The sequence below is a fragment of the Zonotrichia albicollis genome, chromosome 28, assembly GCF_047830755.1.
Source record: "Zonotrichia albicollis isolate bZonAlb1 chromosome 28, bZonAlb1.hap1, whole genome shotgun sequence".
NCBI classification, from domain to species: domain Eukaryota; kingdom Metazoa; phylum Chordata; class Aves; order Passeriformes; family Passerellidae; genus Zonotrichia; species Zonotrichia albicollis.
Window position 1 is genome coordinate 3,887,961 of NC_133846.1, and position 17,075 is coordinate 3,905,035.

Sequence of the window (17,075 nt, forward strand, 5' to 3'; positions counted from 1 at the left end):
ATTAAAAATACATATTTTTAATATATTTTTGTGTATATATACACAAATATATATATACTATATATATACACAATATATATAGTATATATATACTATATATAGTATATATATACTATATATATAGTGTGTATATATATATACTATACATATATACTATATATATACATACTATATATATATATATATATATATATATATATATATATATATACACACACACTATATATATATACTAAAAGAATAGAAGAAAGGATTTCATCAGAAGGCTAGCAAGGAACACAAAGGAATGATAATAAAATCTTGTGACACTCAGAGAGTCCAAGCCAGCTGACTGTGATTGGTCATTAATTAAAAACAACCCCATGAGACCAATCACAGATGCACCTGTTGCATTCCACAGCAGCACATAATTATTGTTCAGTTTTGTTCCTGATGCCTCTCAGCTTCTCAGGAGAAAAAAATCCTAAGGAAAGGATTATTCAGAAAATATCATGGCTACAGCTCTCCCCTCCTTTCCCACCATTGGCGGGCAGGGTATTTTAATTATTTAATGTCTTTAATAAATCCAGGGGTGCTCTGTAGCACTGGGATGGATTCGCTGCTCCTTCCCTCCTTTCTGCTGGGAGATTCCCATCTCCAGCTGCTTTTGGGACCCCTCCATCAGCCCCCACCTGCTGTCCCACAGGTGTCACCCGCTGTCCCATTTCCCTTCCAAGCCTTCAATCCCTTCCTAACCACCCTTTTGGTCTCCCTAATCCAAACATTTCATTCTGGAGGCACCTTCCTGCCGTTCTGCAGCACAGTGCCCCTCTGTGCTGGGTGTCTGTTTAACTTCGAGCTTAATTATTATTTAACACTCGCACTGTTTAGGTGCCGGCAGGTCAGCCCTGCATTGTGCTGGCTGTCATAGGAACGTGTGTTGGGTAATGCTCCCTGCTCCAAAGGGTTAATGGCGTTAATTCCCTGAAATCTGAGCGATCTTTGTCGAGGGGTAAGGTCCGGGATTGCCGCCGGATGCAGCGGTTTGGGGCACGTTCTGTACTTTACCTTGGCACCGTTCCTCCTCTGCTTTGTTCCGCTGCTGCCTCTGGCATCAGATAACAGCGGATCCTGGGTCAGGGGGAGGTGACAGCGCCCGGGGGCAGAGCGGGCAAACAGGGGGTGCCAAGGGCAGGGGTGGCATTTGGGATCCCAGGTGTGAAAAGCGTCAATCACTTGTTTTTAAAATTTTAATAGTAATGAAGTGGTTATAAAAATAGTAATGCAGTTAGAGTAATAATAATTTGGACAATTTGGTTTAGGACAATAGAGACAAAGAGTTATGGACAGTCCAGATACCTTTTTCTGGGCAGCACGAGCCCCAAAAAGGACACAGTTAACAAAGGATTAACCCTTAAAGGCAACAGCCTGTTGCATATTCATACACCCCATCCATGGTGCATAAATTCCACTCAAACACGGGATTCTGTCTGGGCAGTGTCAGCTTCTTCCTCTGAATCCTGACAGTGCCTTGAGGCGGGAAGAAGTTCGTTTCTCTGATAATAAACAATAAATTCTCTTTCTCTGAAAGATTCAGGTGTGCTGTGGCTGCTATCTCACTGCCAGTGCTTTCTTTAAAAAAGTCTCCTACACAGCACAGTTTCTATTTTAACATTTTTTATAACCTGAAACTGTATTTAACACAGCACTTAAGAGAATTAACACAGCATCACTTTCTAACACAACACATATAATGTTCATTTGAATATTTGTGCAAAGCCAATCATAAAATATGCATTTTTCACACCAGGGGTGCCCAGGGGGGAGGGAGGGGGCTCTGGGGGTGGCTGCTGCAATTCTGGAATTTTCTGGGTGATGCTGCTCTGCCCCCTGAGCCAGCCCAGCCTGCCTGGGCTCTCTGGGCCTTGGTGGGGCTGAGGTAGAGGGAAGGATGCTTTTGGGGTTTGGAACTGACAGGAAAGAATATTTTTGGAGTTAAGGACTGACAGAGAAGGAAAAGTATTTTGGGACTTGAGAGTGAAAGAAGGATGTTTTTGGGATTTGGGACAGAGGGAAGGATGTTTTTGGGGTTTGGGACAGAGGGAATGATGCTTTTGGAGTTTGGGACTGACAGGGAAGGACATTTTGGGGTTTAGGACTGACAGGGAGGGATGTTTTTGGGGTTAAGGACTGATGGAGAAGAAAAAATGTTTTGAGGTTTGGGACTGAGGGAAGGATATTTCTGGAGTTTGAGACTCACGGGGAAGGATGTTTTTGGGGTTTATGACTGATGGAGGGGAAAAGATGTTTTTGGAGTTTGGGACCAAGGGAAGGATGTTTTGGGGATTTGGGACTGATGGAGAAGGAAGGATGTTTTTGGGGTTAAGGACTGATAGAGAAGAAAGAATATTATGGGATTTGGGACCAAGAGAAGGATGTTTTTGGGGTTTGGGACTGACAGGGAAGGATGTTTTTGGGGTTTGGGACAGAGGGAATGATGCTTTTGGGGTTTGGGACTGACAGGGAAGGATGTTTTTGATGTTTGGGACTGAGAGAAGGATGTTTTTGGAGTTTGGGACTGACAGGAAAGAATATTTTTGGGGTTAAGGGCTGATGGAGAGGAAAGGATGTTTTGGAGTTAAGGACTGACAGAGAAGGAAAAGTATTTTGGGATTTGAGAGTGAAAGAAGGATGTTTCTGGGATTTGGGACAGAGGGGGAATGATGTTTTGGGGCTTTGGGACAGAGAGAAGGATGGTTTTGGGGTTGGGACAGAGGGAAGGATGTTTTTGGGATTTAGGACCAAGAGAAGGATATTTTGGGGTTTGGGACGAAGAGAAAGATGTTTTTGGGGTTTGGGGCCGAGAGAAGGACGTTTTTGGGATTTAGGACCAAGAGAAGGATATTTTGGGGTTTGGGACCAAGGGCAGGATGTTTTTTGGGATTTAGGACCAAGAGAAGGATGTTTTTTGGGATTTAGGACCAAGAGAAGGATATTTTGGGGTTTGGGACCAAGAGAAGGATGTTTTTGGGGTTTGGGACCAAGAGAAGGATGTTTTTGGGGTTTGGGACCAAGGGCAGGGTGTTTTGGGGTTTGGGACCAAGAGAAGGATATTTTGGGGTTTGGGGCCCAGAGAAGGATATTTTTGAGGTTTGGCACCAAGAGAAGGATATTTTTGGGTTTGGGGCCCAGGGCAGCATGCCTGGCTGTGTGAACCGGGGCCAGCCAGGGCAGTTTCCGTCCCCTCTCCCCTCAGGTGTGCGCATGGGCAGCCTGGGGCTCTTCCTGCAGTGCATCACCTCCATCTTCTTCTCGGCGATCATGGACCGGCTGGTGAAGCGCTTCGGCACGCGGGCGGTGTACCTGGCCAGCGTGGTGTTCTTCCCCGGCGCCGCCTGCGTCATGTGCCTGTCCCACAGCGTCACCGTGGTCACCATCTCCGCTGCCCTCACCGGCTTCACCTTCTCCGCCCTCCAGATCCTGCCCTACACGCTGGCGTCCCTCTACCACCACGACAAACAGGTGGGGGTTGCTCCAGGGCAGCCTGGCCCTGTGGATTTTCTGGTTTTTTCTTGTGTTTTAGGGGAATTGGTCTGGTTTAGTTATCCCCGTGTGAATTCTGTAGCTCTGCCAGCCTGAGGGGCTACAAAACCCAAAGATTTTCAGCCCTCAGCTTTCCAGTTTCCATCCATAACACTAGGATCAGGAAAATGGAAACCCAAGCCCTTCCCTCAGCTCCAAGGAAGATAAACTTTGTGAAACTTGTGACACACAGCTGTGTCTCCTTGTGGAGAAGTCCTAGGAGGTTCCAGCCTGAGGAGCTACAAAACCCAAAGATTCTCAGCCCTCACAGCTTTCCAGTTTCCATCCATAACACCAGGATCAGGAAAATGGAAACCCAAGCTCTTCCTATTCCCTCAGCTCCAAGAAAAAGAAACTTTGTGAAACTTGTGACGCACAGCCCTGTCCCACAGATGTTATCCTTGTGGAAAAGTCCTAGGAGGTTCCGGCCTGAGGGGCTACAAAACCCTAAAGATTTTCAGCCCTCACAGCTTTCCAGTTTTCATCCATAACACCAGGATGAGCAAAATGAAAACCCAAGCTCTTCCCTCAGCTCCAAGGAAAAGAAACTTTGTGAAACTTGTGACACACAGCTGTGTCTCCTTGTGGAGAAGTCCTAGGAGTTTCCAGCCTGAGGGGCTACAAAACCCAAGGATTCTCAGCCCTCACAGCTTTCCAGTTTCCATCCATAACACCAGGATCAGGAAAATGAAAACCCAACCTCTTCCCTAAGCTCCAAGAAAAAGAAACTTTGTGAAACCTGTGACACACAAGTTAACTGATAACACACAAGATAACTAACTGTCCCTGTTATCTTTGTGGAGAAGTCCTAGGAGGTTCCAGCCTTAGGAGCTACAAAACCCAAAGATTCTCAGCCCTCACAGCTTTCCAGTTTCCATCCATAACACCAGGATCAGTAAGGGAAGAGCTTGGCTTTTCATTTAAGCTCCAAGGAAAAGAATTCTTGTGAAACTTGTGACACACAGCCCTGTCCCACAGATGTTATCCTTGTGGAGAAGTCCTGGGAGGTTCCAGCCTAAGGGGGCTACAAACCCTAAAGATTCTCAGCCCTCACAGCTTTCCAGTTTCCATCCATAACACCAGGATCAGGAAAATGAAAACCCAACCTCTTCCCTAAGCTCCAAGAAAAAGAAACTTTGTGAAACTTGTGACACACAAGTTAACTGATAACACACAAGATAACTGTCCCTGTTATCCTTGTGGAGAAGTCCTGGGAGGTTCCAGCCTGAGGGGCTACAAACCCTAAAGATTCTCAGCCCTCACAGCTTTTTAGTTTCCATCCATAACACCAGGATCAGTAAAATGGGAACCCAAGCTCTTCGCTTAGCTCCAAGGATCAGAAACCTTGTGAAACTTGTGACAGAACCCTGTCCCTGTTATCCTTGTGGAGAAGTCCTAGGAGTTTCCAGCCTGAGGGGCTACAAACCCTAAAGATTTTCAGCCCTCAGCTTTCCAGTTTCCATCCATAACACCAGGATCAGGAAAATGGAAACCCAAGCTCTTCCCTCAGCTCCAAGGAAAAGAATCCTTGTGAAACTTGTGACACACAGCCCTGTCCCACAGATGTTATCCTTGTGGAGAACTCCTAGGAGGTTCCTGAGTTGCTCACTGGATTAATTGGAGTTCAAATTAATCCAAATGCAGGATTAATTTGTGGTTTGAGAGAAGCTCTTTCATCCCAGGGGCAGGGGCTGGCTGTGCTGTGGAAGGAGGAGTGGGAGTTGTTACCACAGGCATCCAGATGTTCCCATTGAGCAAACCCACCCCAGCTGGCACCAGGATGGGAATGCTGAGCTTGGCAGGAGCTGAGGCCTGGCTGGGATGTTTTATCAATGGCGTGAAACCCAAACTGCACGGGCTGGGAGGGGAAGGCCTCATTGCCCAAGGCGGGCAGGGCACAGCTGGCTCTGCTCCCTGCTGCCCTTGGTGTGAACAGATTCTCTGTGGGAACACTCAGAGACCTCACAGCTTGAGCACAGCCAGCAGAAAAAGGGTGAGAATGGAAAGATTTTGGTGTTCTCTCTGCCCCATTTATTTTTTTTTCCTGGCTGGAGTGAGGAGGGTCTGGGCAGGCAGATGGAGCAGCTTGGTTGGGGTTTGGGGCAGAGCTGAGAAAAGAGCCCTTCCCTGAGTTCCCAGGGCTGCTGGGTCCCAGCTGGTGGCACTTTGAACCATCCCAGATGAGAATTGGCTGCTCGTGATGGGCTCTGGGTCTGGGTTCCCAGTCACCCACCCCACAAACCCCAAACATTCCTGTTTTATTCCTGCTTTATTCCTGTTCTATTCCTGTTTTATTCCTGTTTTATTCCTGTTCTATTCCTGTTCTATTCCTGTTCTATTCCTGTTCTATTCCTGTTCTATTCCTGTTTTATTCCTGTTCTATTCCTGTTTTATTCCTGTTTTATTCCTGTTTTATTCCTGTTCTATTCCTGTTCTATTCCTGTTCTATTCCTGTTTTATTCCTGGTTTTTTCCTGGTTTTTTTCCTGTTTTTTTCCTGTTTTTTCCCTGTTTTATTCCTGTCTGCACTGCCCTGGGTGTCTGATATCCCCCAGCAGGGCCTGGTGTGATGGTGCTCACAGGGGTCCCAGGATGAGGGAAGAGACGAGGATCTGACTCCGTGTTTCAGAAAGCTTGATTTATTATTTTATGATATATATTACATTAAAACTGTACTAAAAGAATAGAAGAAAGGTTTCATCAGAAGGCCAGCTAAGACTAGAATAGGAAAGAATGATAACACAGGTTTGTGGCTCGGCTCTCAGTCCGAGCTAGGTGGGCTGTGATTGGCCATTAATTAGAAACAAACTTCATGGGCCAATCACAGATGCACCTGTTGCATTCCACAGCAGCAGATAACCATTGTTTACATTTTGTTCCTGAGGCCTCTCAGATTCTCAGGAGGAAAAATCCTAAAGAAAAGGTTTTTTTATAAAAGATGTCTGGAGTGCCAGATCCTTCCTCAGTCACCTCTGAGAGTCCAGCTCTTCCTTACTCACTTCTCAGACTCACAGCTCCTTCCTCACCTCTCAGAGTCCCAAATCCTTCCTCATTCATTTCTGAGAGTCCAAACTCCTTCCTCACTCACCTCCCAGAGTCCCAACTCCTTTTTCACTCATTGCCAGACTCCCAGCTCCTTCCTTGCTCACCTCTGAGTTCCACATCCTTCCTCACTCATCTCTCAGACTCCAGCTCCTTCCTCACTGATCTCTGAGTCCCAAATCCTTCCTCATCACTTTCCAGAGTCCCAGCTCCTTCCTCACTCACCTCTGAGTCCCAAATCCTTCCTCACTGACCTCTCAGAGTCCCAAGTCTCAACTCCCTTTTCACTCATCTTCCAGACTCCCAGCTCCTTCCTCACTCAGCTTTGAGTCCAAATTCCTTCTTCACTCAGCTTTGAGTCCCAGCTCTTCCTCACTCACCTCCCAGAGCCCAACTCCTTCCTCACTGACTTCTGAGTCCCAAATTCTTCCTCACTCACATCCTGGAGTCCACACTCCTTCCTTATTCACCTCCCAGACACTCAGCTCTTCCTCACTCACCTCTGAGTCCCATCTCCTTCCTCACTCACCTCCCAGAGTCCAACTCCTTCCTTACTGACCTGAGTCCCAAGTCCTTCCTCATTCACCTCCCAGACTCCCATCTCCTTCCTCACTGACCTCCCAGAGTCCAACTCCTTCCTCACTGACCTCTGAGTCCCAAATCCTTCATAATTCACCTCCCAGACTCCCAAATCCTTCCTCACCTCCCACACTCCCAGCTCCCTCCTCACTCGCTCCCTGTTCCCCACAGGTTTTTCTCCATAAATACAAGAGGAAAGAGGAGGAAGACTCCGCTCTGCTGGACAAGAAACCCTCCTTCTCCAAGGGGCTGCTCCCCAGCCAGAAGCTGTCCTACCAGAACGGCCACGCTGGGATCGTCTTCTCCTCTTCCTCCCCCTCCTCCTCCTCCTCCTCCTCGCCAGCCTCCCCTCAGGCCGGGCCCAGCTCTGCTCTGTGCGTCAGCTCCTCCTGCGACGTCTCCCTGCGGATCATGGTGGGCGAGCCGGAGCCGGGCGCTCCGGGCCGGGGGATCTGCCTGGACCTGGCCATCCTGGACAGCGCCTTCCTGCTGTCCCAGGTGGTGCCCTCGCTCTTCATGGGCTCCATTGTGCAGCTCACCCAGTCCGTCACGGCCTACATGGTGTCGGCCGCCGCCCTCGGCCTGGTCGCCATCTACTTCGCTACCAAAGTTGTCTTTGACAAGGGTGACATGGCCAGGCACCCCGTGTGACACAGACAGCTCTGTGTGTGTGTGTGTGTGTGTGTGTGTGTGTCACAGGGTGACAGGGCACTGGGTGTGCCCACAGGGCCGCTCGTGTGGCACTGGCTGTCCCCAGCTGGTGCTGCCAGCTTTGGGGTTAATCTCAGGTGTAAATAAGAGGCTCTGTTGTGCTCAGGGCCTGAAGGGCTTTCCAGAGGTGCCTTCAGCAGAGGGAGGCACGGCACAGCAGCACCAAAGGGTCCTGCAGGGGGAAAGGGAATTGGGGTTTTCCTCTGGGGATAACGGGTTGAGTTCCTGAGCAGGAGCAGCACAGGGAGGGGATCAACCACTGGTTTTTCTCTTCTCTTCTTTTCTTCTCTTTCCCTTTTCCCTTTTCCCCTTTCCCCTTTCCTCTTTTCCCTTTTCCCCTTTCCTCTTTTCCCTTTTCCCTTTTCCCTTTTCCCTTTTCCCTTTTCCCTTCCCTTCCCTTCCCTTCCCTTCCCTTCCCTTCCCTTTCTCTCCTCCTTTTTTGTAGTTTTACCCCATTTTTTGAGCAGTGGGGCACTGGGGGAGATTTCCTGGGGGACAAAAGCAGTGTGGAGGCTGAGATTTGCCTGAGGGGTGCCCAGGTGCACCCCCACATTCCTGCCCTCCCCACCTCCATCCAGGAGAAAAGTCCCTGTGCCTTGTTCTGGGAAAAACAAGGATCATCCCATTAGGACCAGTTCCAAAAGGTGACTTAACCTTTACCTATGTGCTGGCTTGCATCAGACAGAGAGAACTTTTTATTTTTTTTTTTTATTTTTTTAATGATTGTTTTGACCTTTCCTCACACACTTCTCAGTCTCTCTCACCTCTGTGCCTGCAGTTGCTCTCTCCCCTCATGGATCCAGGCTCTTGTGCCCCTTCCACACGTGTGGCCCCCAAAAGGAGGGAAATGCAGGGAAATCAGCCCCCGAGGGTTCCCAGCGCTGTGCCCTGAGGCAGAACCGGAGGGAGGAGCTCTCCTGAGGGTTAACCTCACCCCTGGGGCTGAGGCAGAGCCGGAGGGAGGAGCTCTCCTGAGGGTTAACCTCACCCCTGGGGCTGAGGCAGAGCAGGAGGGAGGAGCTCTCCTGAGGGTTAACCTCACCCCTGGGGCTGAGGCAGAGCCGGAGTGAGGAGCTCTCCTGAGGGTTAACCTCACCCCTGGAGCTGAGGCAGAGCCGGAGGGAGGAGCTCTCCTGAGGGTTAACCTCACCCCTGGAGCTGAGGCAGAGCCGGAGGGAGGAGCTCTCCTGAGGGTTAACCTCACCCCTGGAGCTGAGGCAGAGCAGGAGGGAGGAGCTCTCCTGAGGGTTAACCTCACCCCTGGAGCTGAGGCAGAGCAGGAGGGAGGAGCTCTCCTGAGGGTTAACCTCACCCCTGGGGCTGCTCTCTGCCCGTGCCTCCTTGGGCTGCAGGAAATGTCTTTTATTCCCAGTCACGAGTCCCAGATCTCACAGGGGCAGAGCAAAGCTCGGTCAGAGTGGGGCAAAGCCCAAAGGTCCCTCCAGGGCTGTCCAGGCTCTTCTGGCTCCCATCCCTCCAGGGATGTCCAGGTTGTGTTCCTGACCCATCCCAGCAGGAATGTCCAGGTTCTCCTGTCCCATCTCTCCAGGAATGCCCGGGTTCTCCTGTCACATCCCAGCAGGAATGCCCAGCTTGTTCTCCTGTCCCATCCCTCCAGGGATGCCCAGGTTCTTCTCCTGACCCATTCTCTCCAGAGATGTCCAGGTTGTGTTTCTGACCCATCCCTGCAGGGATGTTCAGCTTTCACTCCTGTCCCATCCCTCCAGGGCTGTCCAGGTTGTTCTCCTGACCCATCTCCAGGTTCTTTTCCTCACCCATCTCTCCAGGGATGCCCAGCTTGTTCTGGTTCCCATCTCTCCAGAGCTGTCCAAATTCTTCTCCTGACCTATCTCCAGGTTCTTTTCCTGTCCCATTTCTCCAGGGACGTCTGACTCCCATCCCTCTGGGGATGTCTGGGTTCTTCTGACCCATCCCTCCAGAGATGCCCAGGCTGTGTTCCTGAGGTTCTTTTCCTGTCCCATCTCTCCAGGGTTGCCCAGCTTGTTCTGGCTCCCATCCCTCCGGGGCTGTCCAGCTCTTCCTCCTGACCCATCTCCAGGTTCTTTCCTGTCCTATCTCTCCAGAGATGTCCAGGCTGTTTTCCTGACCTATCTCCAGGTTCTTCTCCTGTCCCATCTCTCCAGAGATGTCCAGGTTTTTCTCCTGAGGTTCTTCTCCTATCCCATCCCTCCAGAGTTCCCCAGCTTGTTCTCCTGAAGTTCTTCTCCTGTCCCATCTCTCCAGGGCTGTCCAGGCTGTTTTCCTGACCCATCTCCTGGTTCTTTACCTGTCCAAACCCTCCAGGGATGCCCAGGTTATGTTCCTGAGGCTGTTTAGCTGTCCCATCTCTCCAGGGCTCCCCAGCTTTGTTCTCCTGAGGTTCTTCTCCTGTCCCAGCCCTCCAGGGCTCCCCAGGTTGTTCTCCTGAGGTTTTGCTCCTATCCCATCCCTCCAGGGATGCCCAGGTTATGTTCCTGAGGCTGTTTTCCTCTCCCATCTCCCCAGGGCTCCCCAGGTTGTTCTCCTGAGGTTCTTCTCCTCTCCCATCTCCCTGAGGATGCCCAGGTCTTTCTCCTGAGGTTCTTTTCCTCTCCCGTCTCCCCAGGGCTGCCCAGCTTGTTTTCCTGAGGTTTTGCTCCTATCCCATCCCTCCAGGGATGCCCAGGTTGTTCTCCTGAGGCTGTTTTCCTGTCCCATCTCCCCAGGGCTCCCCAACTTGTTCTCCTGAGGTTCTTCTCCTGATCCATCTCTCCAGAGACGCCCAGGTCTTTCTCCTGAGGTTCTTTTCCTCTCCCGTCTCCCCAGGGCTGTCCAGGCTGTTTTCCTGACCCATCTCCAGGTTCTTCTCCTGTCCCAGCCCTCCAGAGTTCCCCAGCTTGTTCTCCTGAGGTTCTTCTCCTGTCCCATCTCCCCAGGGCTGCCCAGGCTGTTCTGGCTCCCATCCCCAAGTCCCTTCCCTCTGTCAGCAGACCCCGAGTCCCCCTGCCCAGAGCCATTCCCAGTGCCCAGATCTGCCCCACAGCTGGGACACATCTGGGCTGGCAGCTTCCAGGAGGAGCTGGCCCACGCCAAGGCAGGAGGAAAGGCTGGATTGCTGCTGGGAGCACACAAACCCCAGCCCTGCCTGCCCTGAACGAGCTGTTTGGGATTTTTGTTTATTTTGTGGAGGCGTGTGGGCAGCCAGAGGCACCGGAGGGTGCAGTGCTGTTATTTTGGCCGGGTTTTGTCCGACTGTTCCTCGCCTGGGTCACTCCCTGCCGTCTGAGCCGGGCCCTCAAAGCTTTGGGATCGTCCCTTTCCCGTCAGGGGTCAGTGTTCTTGGTTTTATTTTTAATTTTTGTCTCAAATTAAAGGCTGCCAGCCTCCCTTTCCCACAGGGCTGGCTTGCAGCTGTTCTGGGGACAGATTTGGCACCGCCTGCGCCACTTCCAGAAACACTTCTGGGGTCTGGACTTCCCGCCCTGAGCTCTGAGGCTGCAGCAGGAAGGATTTGGGACAAAAATCCTATTTTGAGTCCTGGAATAAATTCCCCTCTGCCCCAAGGCTGAAAACCCCTTTATTTGGAATATTTTCCCTTTATTTGGAATATTTCTTATATTCCCTTTATTTGGAATATTTTCCTTTTATTTGGAATATTTTCCCTTTATTTGGAATATTTTCCCTTTATTTGGAATATTTCTCATATTCCCTTTATTTGGAATATTTTCCCCTTTATTTGGAATATTTCTTATATTCCCTTTATTTGGATTTTTTTTTTTATATAAATGTGAGGAACTTTCCCTGCACAGAGGCTGCCCTGATGCTCAAATAATAGTTTTGATAATTTAAGTGCCTAAAGGGCTTCCACGCTGAGCTTTCAGGTGGTGAGAAAGGAGCTCAAATTCTTCATTTCAGGTGATGGGAAAGGTCTCAAATTCTTCATTTCAGGTTAAGGGGTTTGGTGGGAAGGGCTCAAATTCTTCATTTCAGGTGATTTGGTAGGAAAGGGCTCAAATTCTTCATTTCAGGTGAAGGGGTTTGATAGGAAATGGCTCAAATTCCTCGTTTCAGGTGATGGAAAAGAGCTCAAATTCTTCATTTCAGGTGGTTTGGTGAGAAAGGCCTTAAATTCTTCATTTCAGGTGAAGAGGTTTGGGGGAAAGGCTTCAAATTTTTCATTTCAAGTGATGGGAAAAGGACTCAAATTCTTCATTTCAGGTGATGGAAAAGGGCTCAAATTCTTCATTTCAGGTGAAAGAGTTTGGTGGCAAAGGGCTCAAATTCTTCATTTCAGGTGAAGGGGTTTGGGGAAAAGGGCTCAAATTGTCCATTTCAGGTGATGGAAAAGGGCTCAAATTCTTCTTTTCAGATGAAGGGGTTTGGGGGAAAGGCCTAAAATTCCTCATTGCAGGTGGTTTGGTGGAAAGGGACTCTAATTCTTCATTTCAGGTGATGGAAAAGGCCTCAAATTCTTCATTTCAGGTGAAGGGGTTTGGGGGAAAGGGCTCAAATTCTCCATTTCAGGTGATGGAAAAGGCCTCAAATTCTTCATTTCAGGTGAAGGGGTTTGGGGGAAAGGGCTCAAATTCTTCATTTCAAACCCCCAGGTGAAAAAGCAAAGTCAGAGAGGGGCAGAGCTGGGGCCTATAATGGGAGATCAGGGTGAGGGAGCAGGAGGACGAGGAAATCTCCACAAAATTGACTTTTTTGGCTTCTTCGAAGCAAATTTCTGTGTCAGGATCACAGATTACACCAGCAATGGATGTTCTGGTCAGGGTAAGAGCATCCCTTATTTCTGTTACTGAAATTCCCTGTGTGAGCACAGAATTTCTCCAGGATTTGCTCCTGTTTGGCCACAGATTTGGGTAGGAGCTGCTCAGAGCTGTGAGCAGGAGCTTTTCTGTTCCTCACAGGTGAATTTGGAAGGTGGAGGAGGGATAAATTGTGTAAATTCCCTAAGGTAGGGAAGGACTGGGGGGATGGATGGATGGATGGATGCTGGTTTTCCTTTTTGAGGTCACATCCTGCCCGTGAGACGCTGTGGTTTATTTATTTGGTAGAGTGAATATTTTGTATACGGCGCGAGAGGAAGGCTTTTATGGCTTTTATTATAAATTTTTATGGAAAAAGAGGGGAAAAAATAAAAAAATGTGTGGAAAAAGGGAAAAATGCGTGAGCTGGCCACAGGAGGGCGCCACCACCGCGCGGGGAAGGGAGTGGGCGTGGCCGAGGAATGACTGACAGCGCGTGGGCGTGGCCGAGGAATGACTGACAGCGCGTGGGCGTGACAGAAATTACTGACAGCGAGTGGGCGTGGCCGAGGAATAACTGACAGCGCATGGACGTGGCCACGGGAATTACGTGTTGCATGGGAGTGGTCAACGAATGAGGAGCTGTGGTGGGCGTGGCCAATGAATGACTGGTGGTGCAGGGGCGTGGCCAGGGAATGACGGACAGGGTTGGGGCATGGCTAATTATTGAGGGGTGGTGTTAGGGGCGTGGTCAGTGGATGACTGACACGGCTGGGGTGTGGCCAGTGAATGAAAGAAGGGATTGAGAGCCTGGCCGTGGTGAGGGGCGTGGCCTGGATGTCACATTTAGGATGGGGACAGGCGGGAGCAAGGTCAGTGGGCGGGGCTTTAAATGGGGAGGAGTCATGGGGCGGGATTAGGGCGTGGCCAGGGACAAAGGGGCGGTATGAGGGTGGGGTAGATGATGGGGTGGGGACATGGGCGTGACCACAAGGCAGGGGCGGGGTTAATGTTTTATGGATCCACCTTGATTTAAAATCCCCGCTTTGGACTCTGGATCCCCCTTGCTTCAAAACCCCACACCTGGATCCACGTGGATCCAAAACCACGCACACACCTGGATCCCCCCGGATTCCAGCGGCACCCGCTCCCTGCAGGGTCTCTCCCGCTTTTCCCGGAGCTCCGGAGCTCCCTGGATCGCTCCCGGTGTCAGCGAGCAGCGCGGGGAGCCAGCGGCGGGGTGGCGGGATCCCCTCCGGGAGCTGCTCCGGCGGGGACCGGCCCGGTCCTTCCTGGTGCCCGTCCCGGTGCCCGTCCCGGTGCCCGTCCCGGTGCCCGTCCCGGTGCCCGTCCCGGTCCTTCCTGGTGCCCCTCCAGAGCCATCCCGGTGCCCCTCCCGGTGCCCCTCCCGGTGCCCCTCCCGGTGCCCATCCCGGGCTCCACAGAAATCTCATGGAAAAAGTTCTTGAGGGATTCGGACAAAGGTTTGTTTCCATTTCTGCATTAAATACAAACAGACCCCTGTGCCCTGGTGGGTGGTTTGGTGCTGCAGAGCAGGACTGGGACAGCGTGTGGCTGCTCTGGGGGTCCTTGGGCATCTCCCACCCAGCCCCTGAGCCCCAGCAGGGCCTGGGGGTCTGTGACAGCCACGAGACCCCCTGAGTGCACAACTCCCACCTGAGCTCTGTGCCAGCTGTTTGAAAATGTGGGGTTTGTGTCCTCAGGGGGAAAGGGGAAGGGAAAGGGGAAAGGAAAGGGGAAAGGGGAAAGGGGAAAGGGGAAAGGGGAAAGGAAAGGAAAGGGGAAAGGAAAGGAAAGGGGAAAGGAAAGGAAAGGAAAGGGGAAAGGAAAGGGGAAAGGAAAGGGGAAAGGAAAGGGGAAAGGAAAGGAAAGGAAAGGAAAGGAAAGGAAAGGAAAGGAAAGGAAAGGAAAGGAAAGGAAAGGAAAGGAAAGGAAAGGAAAGGAAAGGAAAGGGGAAAGGAAAGGGGAAAGGAAAGGAAAGGAAAGGAAAGGAAAGGAAAGGAAAGGAAAGGAAAGGAAAGGAAAGGAAAGGAAAGGAAAGGAAAGGGGAAAGGAAAGGGGAAAGGAAAGGAAAGGAAAGGAAAGGAAAGGAAAGGAAAGGAAAGGGGAAAGGAAAGGGGAAAGGAAATAAGGAAAGGGGAAAGGAAATAAGGAAAGGGGAAAGGAAAGGAAAGGGGAAAGGAAATAAGGAAAGGAGAAAGGGGAAAGGAAAGGAGAAAGGGGAAAGGAAATAAGGAAAGGGGAAAGGAGAAAGGAAAGGGGAAAGGAAATAAGGAAAGGGGAAAGGAAATAAGGAAAGGAGAAAGGAAAGGGGAAAGGAAATAAGGAAAGGGGAAAGGAGAAAGGAAAGGAGAAAGGAAAGGGGAAAGGAAATAAGGAAAGGGGAAAGGAGAAAGGAAAGGGGAAAGGAAATAAGGAAAGGAGAAAGGGGAAAGGAAAAAAAATCAGTGCAGTAGATACACCAAGGGCACCATTAGCAGGAGTCCGGGCACACCTCCCGTGTGCCTTTAACAAGTAATTCTGACTCTGTGTGGAGCCAGAATCAAAGCATTCCCTTTGTTTGGGCCCTGCTTTGCTCCAGCCGGGCTGGGGCTCTCTCTGAGCCGTGCCCGGGGCTGGCAGAGCTGCCTGGGCACAGCCGGGGCGTGTCCTGGCACCGCGGGCACCGTGAGCATCCCCGGCGGCTCCGTGTTACCTGTGCAGGTGGGCAGCTCCAACCCAGCCAGGCTGTGTCGGGGCGCGCTCCTGCCCACGCCTGCAGCCTCTCAATTAACAGCTCCCAATTAACTCCTGGCCCGTCGGGAGCCGTGCCCAGCGCGGAGCTGCCCTGCGGCGTGGGTGGCACGGGGAGGAACGAAGGTTCCTTTGTGTGTTGGCACCTCCAGAAGCTCCCCGGAGGAGTTTGCTCCTGGGGGGACTCTGTGCTGCAGGAACTCGGTCAGGCCGTGCTTTTCCAGCAGCAAAACTCTTCAAAAACAAAGGCCCTGCCAGGTTCTGCTGTTTTCTTTTCGGCGCACAGCCCGGCTTTGTTAAAAGATCGAGGTTTGTGTGTTTGTTTTCTCCTTTGGAAATGTTGGGAAAATGGATCTGCAAACAGCAGAGCTTGAGGTCCAAAAATGAGCCAGAGGAGTCCTTTTGGCTTTATTAGAATAAAGGGAGAGGCCATGGGGCATTCCCTGGGATCTCCCGAAGTTTTGGAGGATGCATCCTCCTTTTTATGCCACTTTCCCACATCTCCCTTCTCCCTTTCCCCATTTCTGAGGTACTTGAGAGGTTCAGACTTCCCAAAACACCTGATACCAAAGATTCCCCTCTAATGCACAACCCTCCCTTTTAATTTTTAATTCTTACAGAATTTAGGGGTTCTTCCCCATTTCTGAGGTACAGACTTCCCAAAACATCTCATACCAGAGACTTCCCTCTAATGTGTAATATATAATAAATAAATAGAAATAAAATACATAACAATAAATAGATAAATAAATATTATTAATATATAAAAATTGTATATAAATATAGACTATATAATAAATAAAAGCAATAAAAATAAATATAAATAAGTACATGAGGAATTTAAAAAATTAAAAATATTAATACAGTACTAGAAATTAATGCAGCACAGCTTTCCAACATAACACACACAGTATTTTGTGTTCCATTGTCACCTGTCACCTGGTTTGCGCTCCATTGTCGCCTGGTTTGTGTTCCATTGTCCCCTGTCACCTGATTTGTGTTCCATTGTCACATGTCACCTGGTGTGTGTTCCATTGTCACATGGTTTGTGTTCCATTGTCACCTGGTTTGTGCTCCATTGTCACATGGTGTGTGTTCCATTGTCACCTGGTGTGTGTTCCATTGTCCCCTGTCACAGCTGTGCAGGGATCTGCTGCTCACTGGGCATTTTTTCTTTATCTCTTCCACAATCAATCCTCCCTCCAGGAGATCTGTGCTGTTAATGAGCCATTAATTATTAATTCTGTTCTGTTAACGGCCAGTGAGTGTCCCTGCAGGGCTGATCCAATCCCAGCATCCCATGGGGAGATGCCCCGCCCAGGGGAGGAGCCAAGCATTCCTACCTGGGTACAATCTGAGCTTTGGGACGCCCCAGCAGCATCTGCCCCCTGCATGGCCAGAGGAGCAGCTCTGTGCCCCCTGCACTGCCAGAGGAGCAGCTCTGTGCCCCCTGCACTGCCCGAGGAGCAGCTTTGTGCCCCCTGCATTCCCACAGGAGCAGCTTTGTGCCCCCTGCATTCCCAGAGGAGCAGCTTTGTGCCCCCTGCATTCCCAGAGGAGCAGCTCTGTGCCCCCTGCATGGCCAGAGGAGCAGCTTTGTGCCCCCTGCATGGCCACAGGAGCAGCTTTGTGCCCCCTGCACTGCCAGAGGAGCAGCTTTGTGCCCCCTGCATGGCCACAGGAGCAGCTTTGTGCCCCC

At 50.5% G+C, this 17,075-nt stretch overlaps 1 protein-coding gene and 1 long non-coding RNA gene across 13 annotated transcripts in view; both read left to right on the top strand.

Annotated features, from left to right (window-relative positions):
• Positions 1-9,317, top strand: part of SLC45A3 (solute carrier family 45 member 3) — a 49,842-nt gene extending 40,525 nt beyond the window's left edge. For all 6 annotated transcript variants that reach the window (XM_074528117.1, XM_074528116.1, XM_074528118.1 and 3 more), the window contains 2 exons: positions 3,236-3,501; positions 7,353-9,317. In XM_074528117.1, coding sequence (XP_074384218.1) covers positions 3,236-3,501; positions 7,353-7,832 — 746 coding nt within the window. In that variant the 3' untranslated portion in view covers positions 7,833-9,317. The remainder of the gene's footprint in view (positions 1-3,235; positions 3,502-7,352) is intronic.
• A 3-nt stretch (positions 9,318-9,320) lies between these two features.
• On the top strand, positions 9,321-13,456 carry LOC141725264 (uncharacterized). Of its 7 annotated transcripts, none has more exons than XR_012577134.1 (4): positions 9,321-9,451; positions 9,521-10,621; positions 10,782-12,320; positions 12,396-13,456. It is a non-coding gene; the product is annotated as an uncharacterized LOC141725264 (long non-coding RNA). The 7 variants fall into 7 exon arrangements; XR_012577135.1 differs by having other exon boundaries at positions 9,321-9,418; XR_012577132.1 differs by lacking the exon at positions 9,321-9,451 and having other exon boundaries at positions 9,458-10,621; positions 12,396-13,450.
• The last annotated feature ends 3,619 nt before the right edge of the window (positions 13,457-17,075 follow it).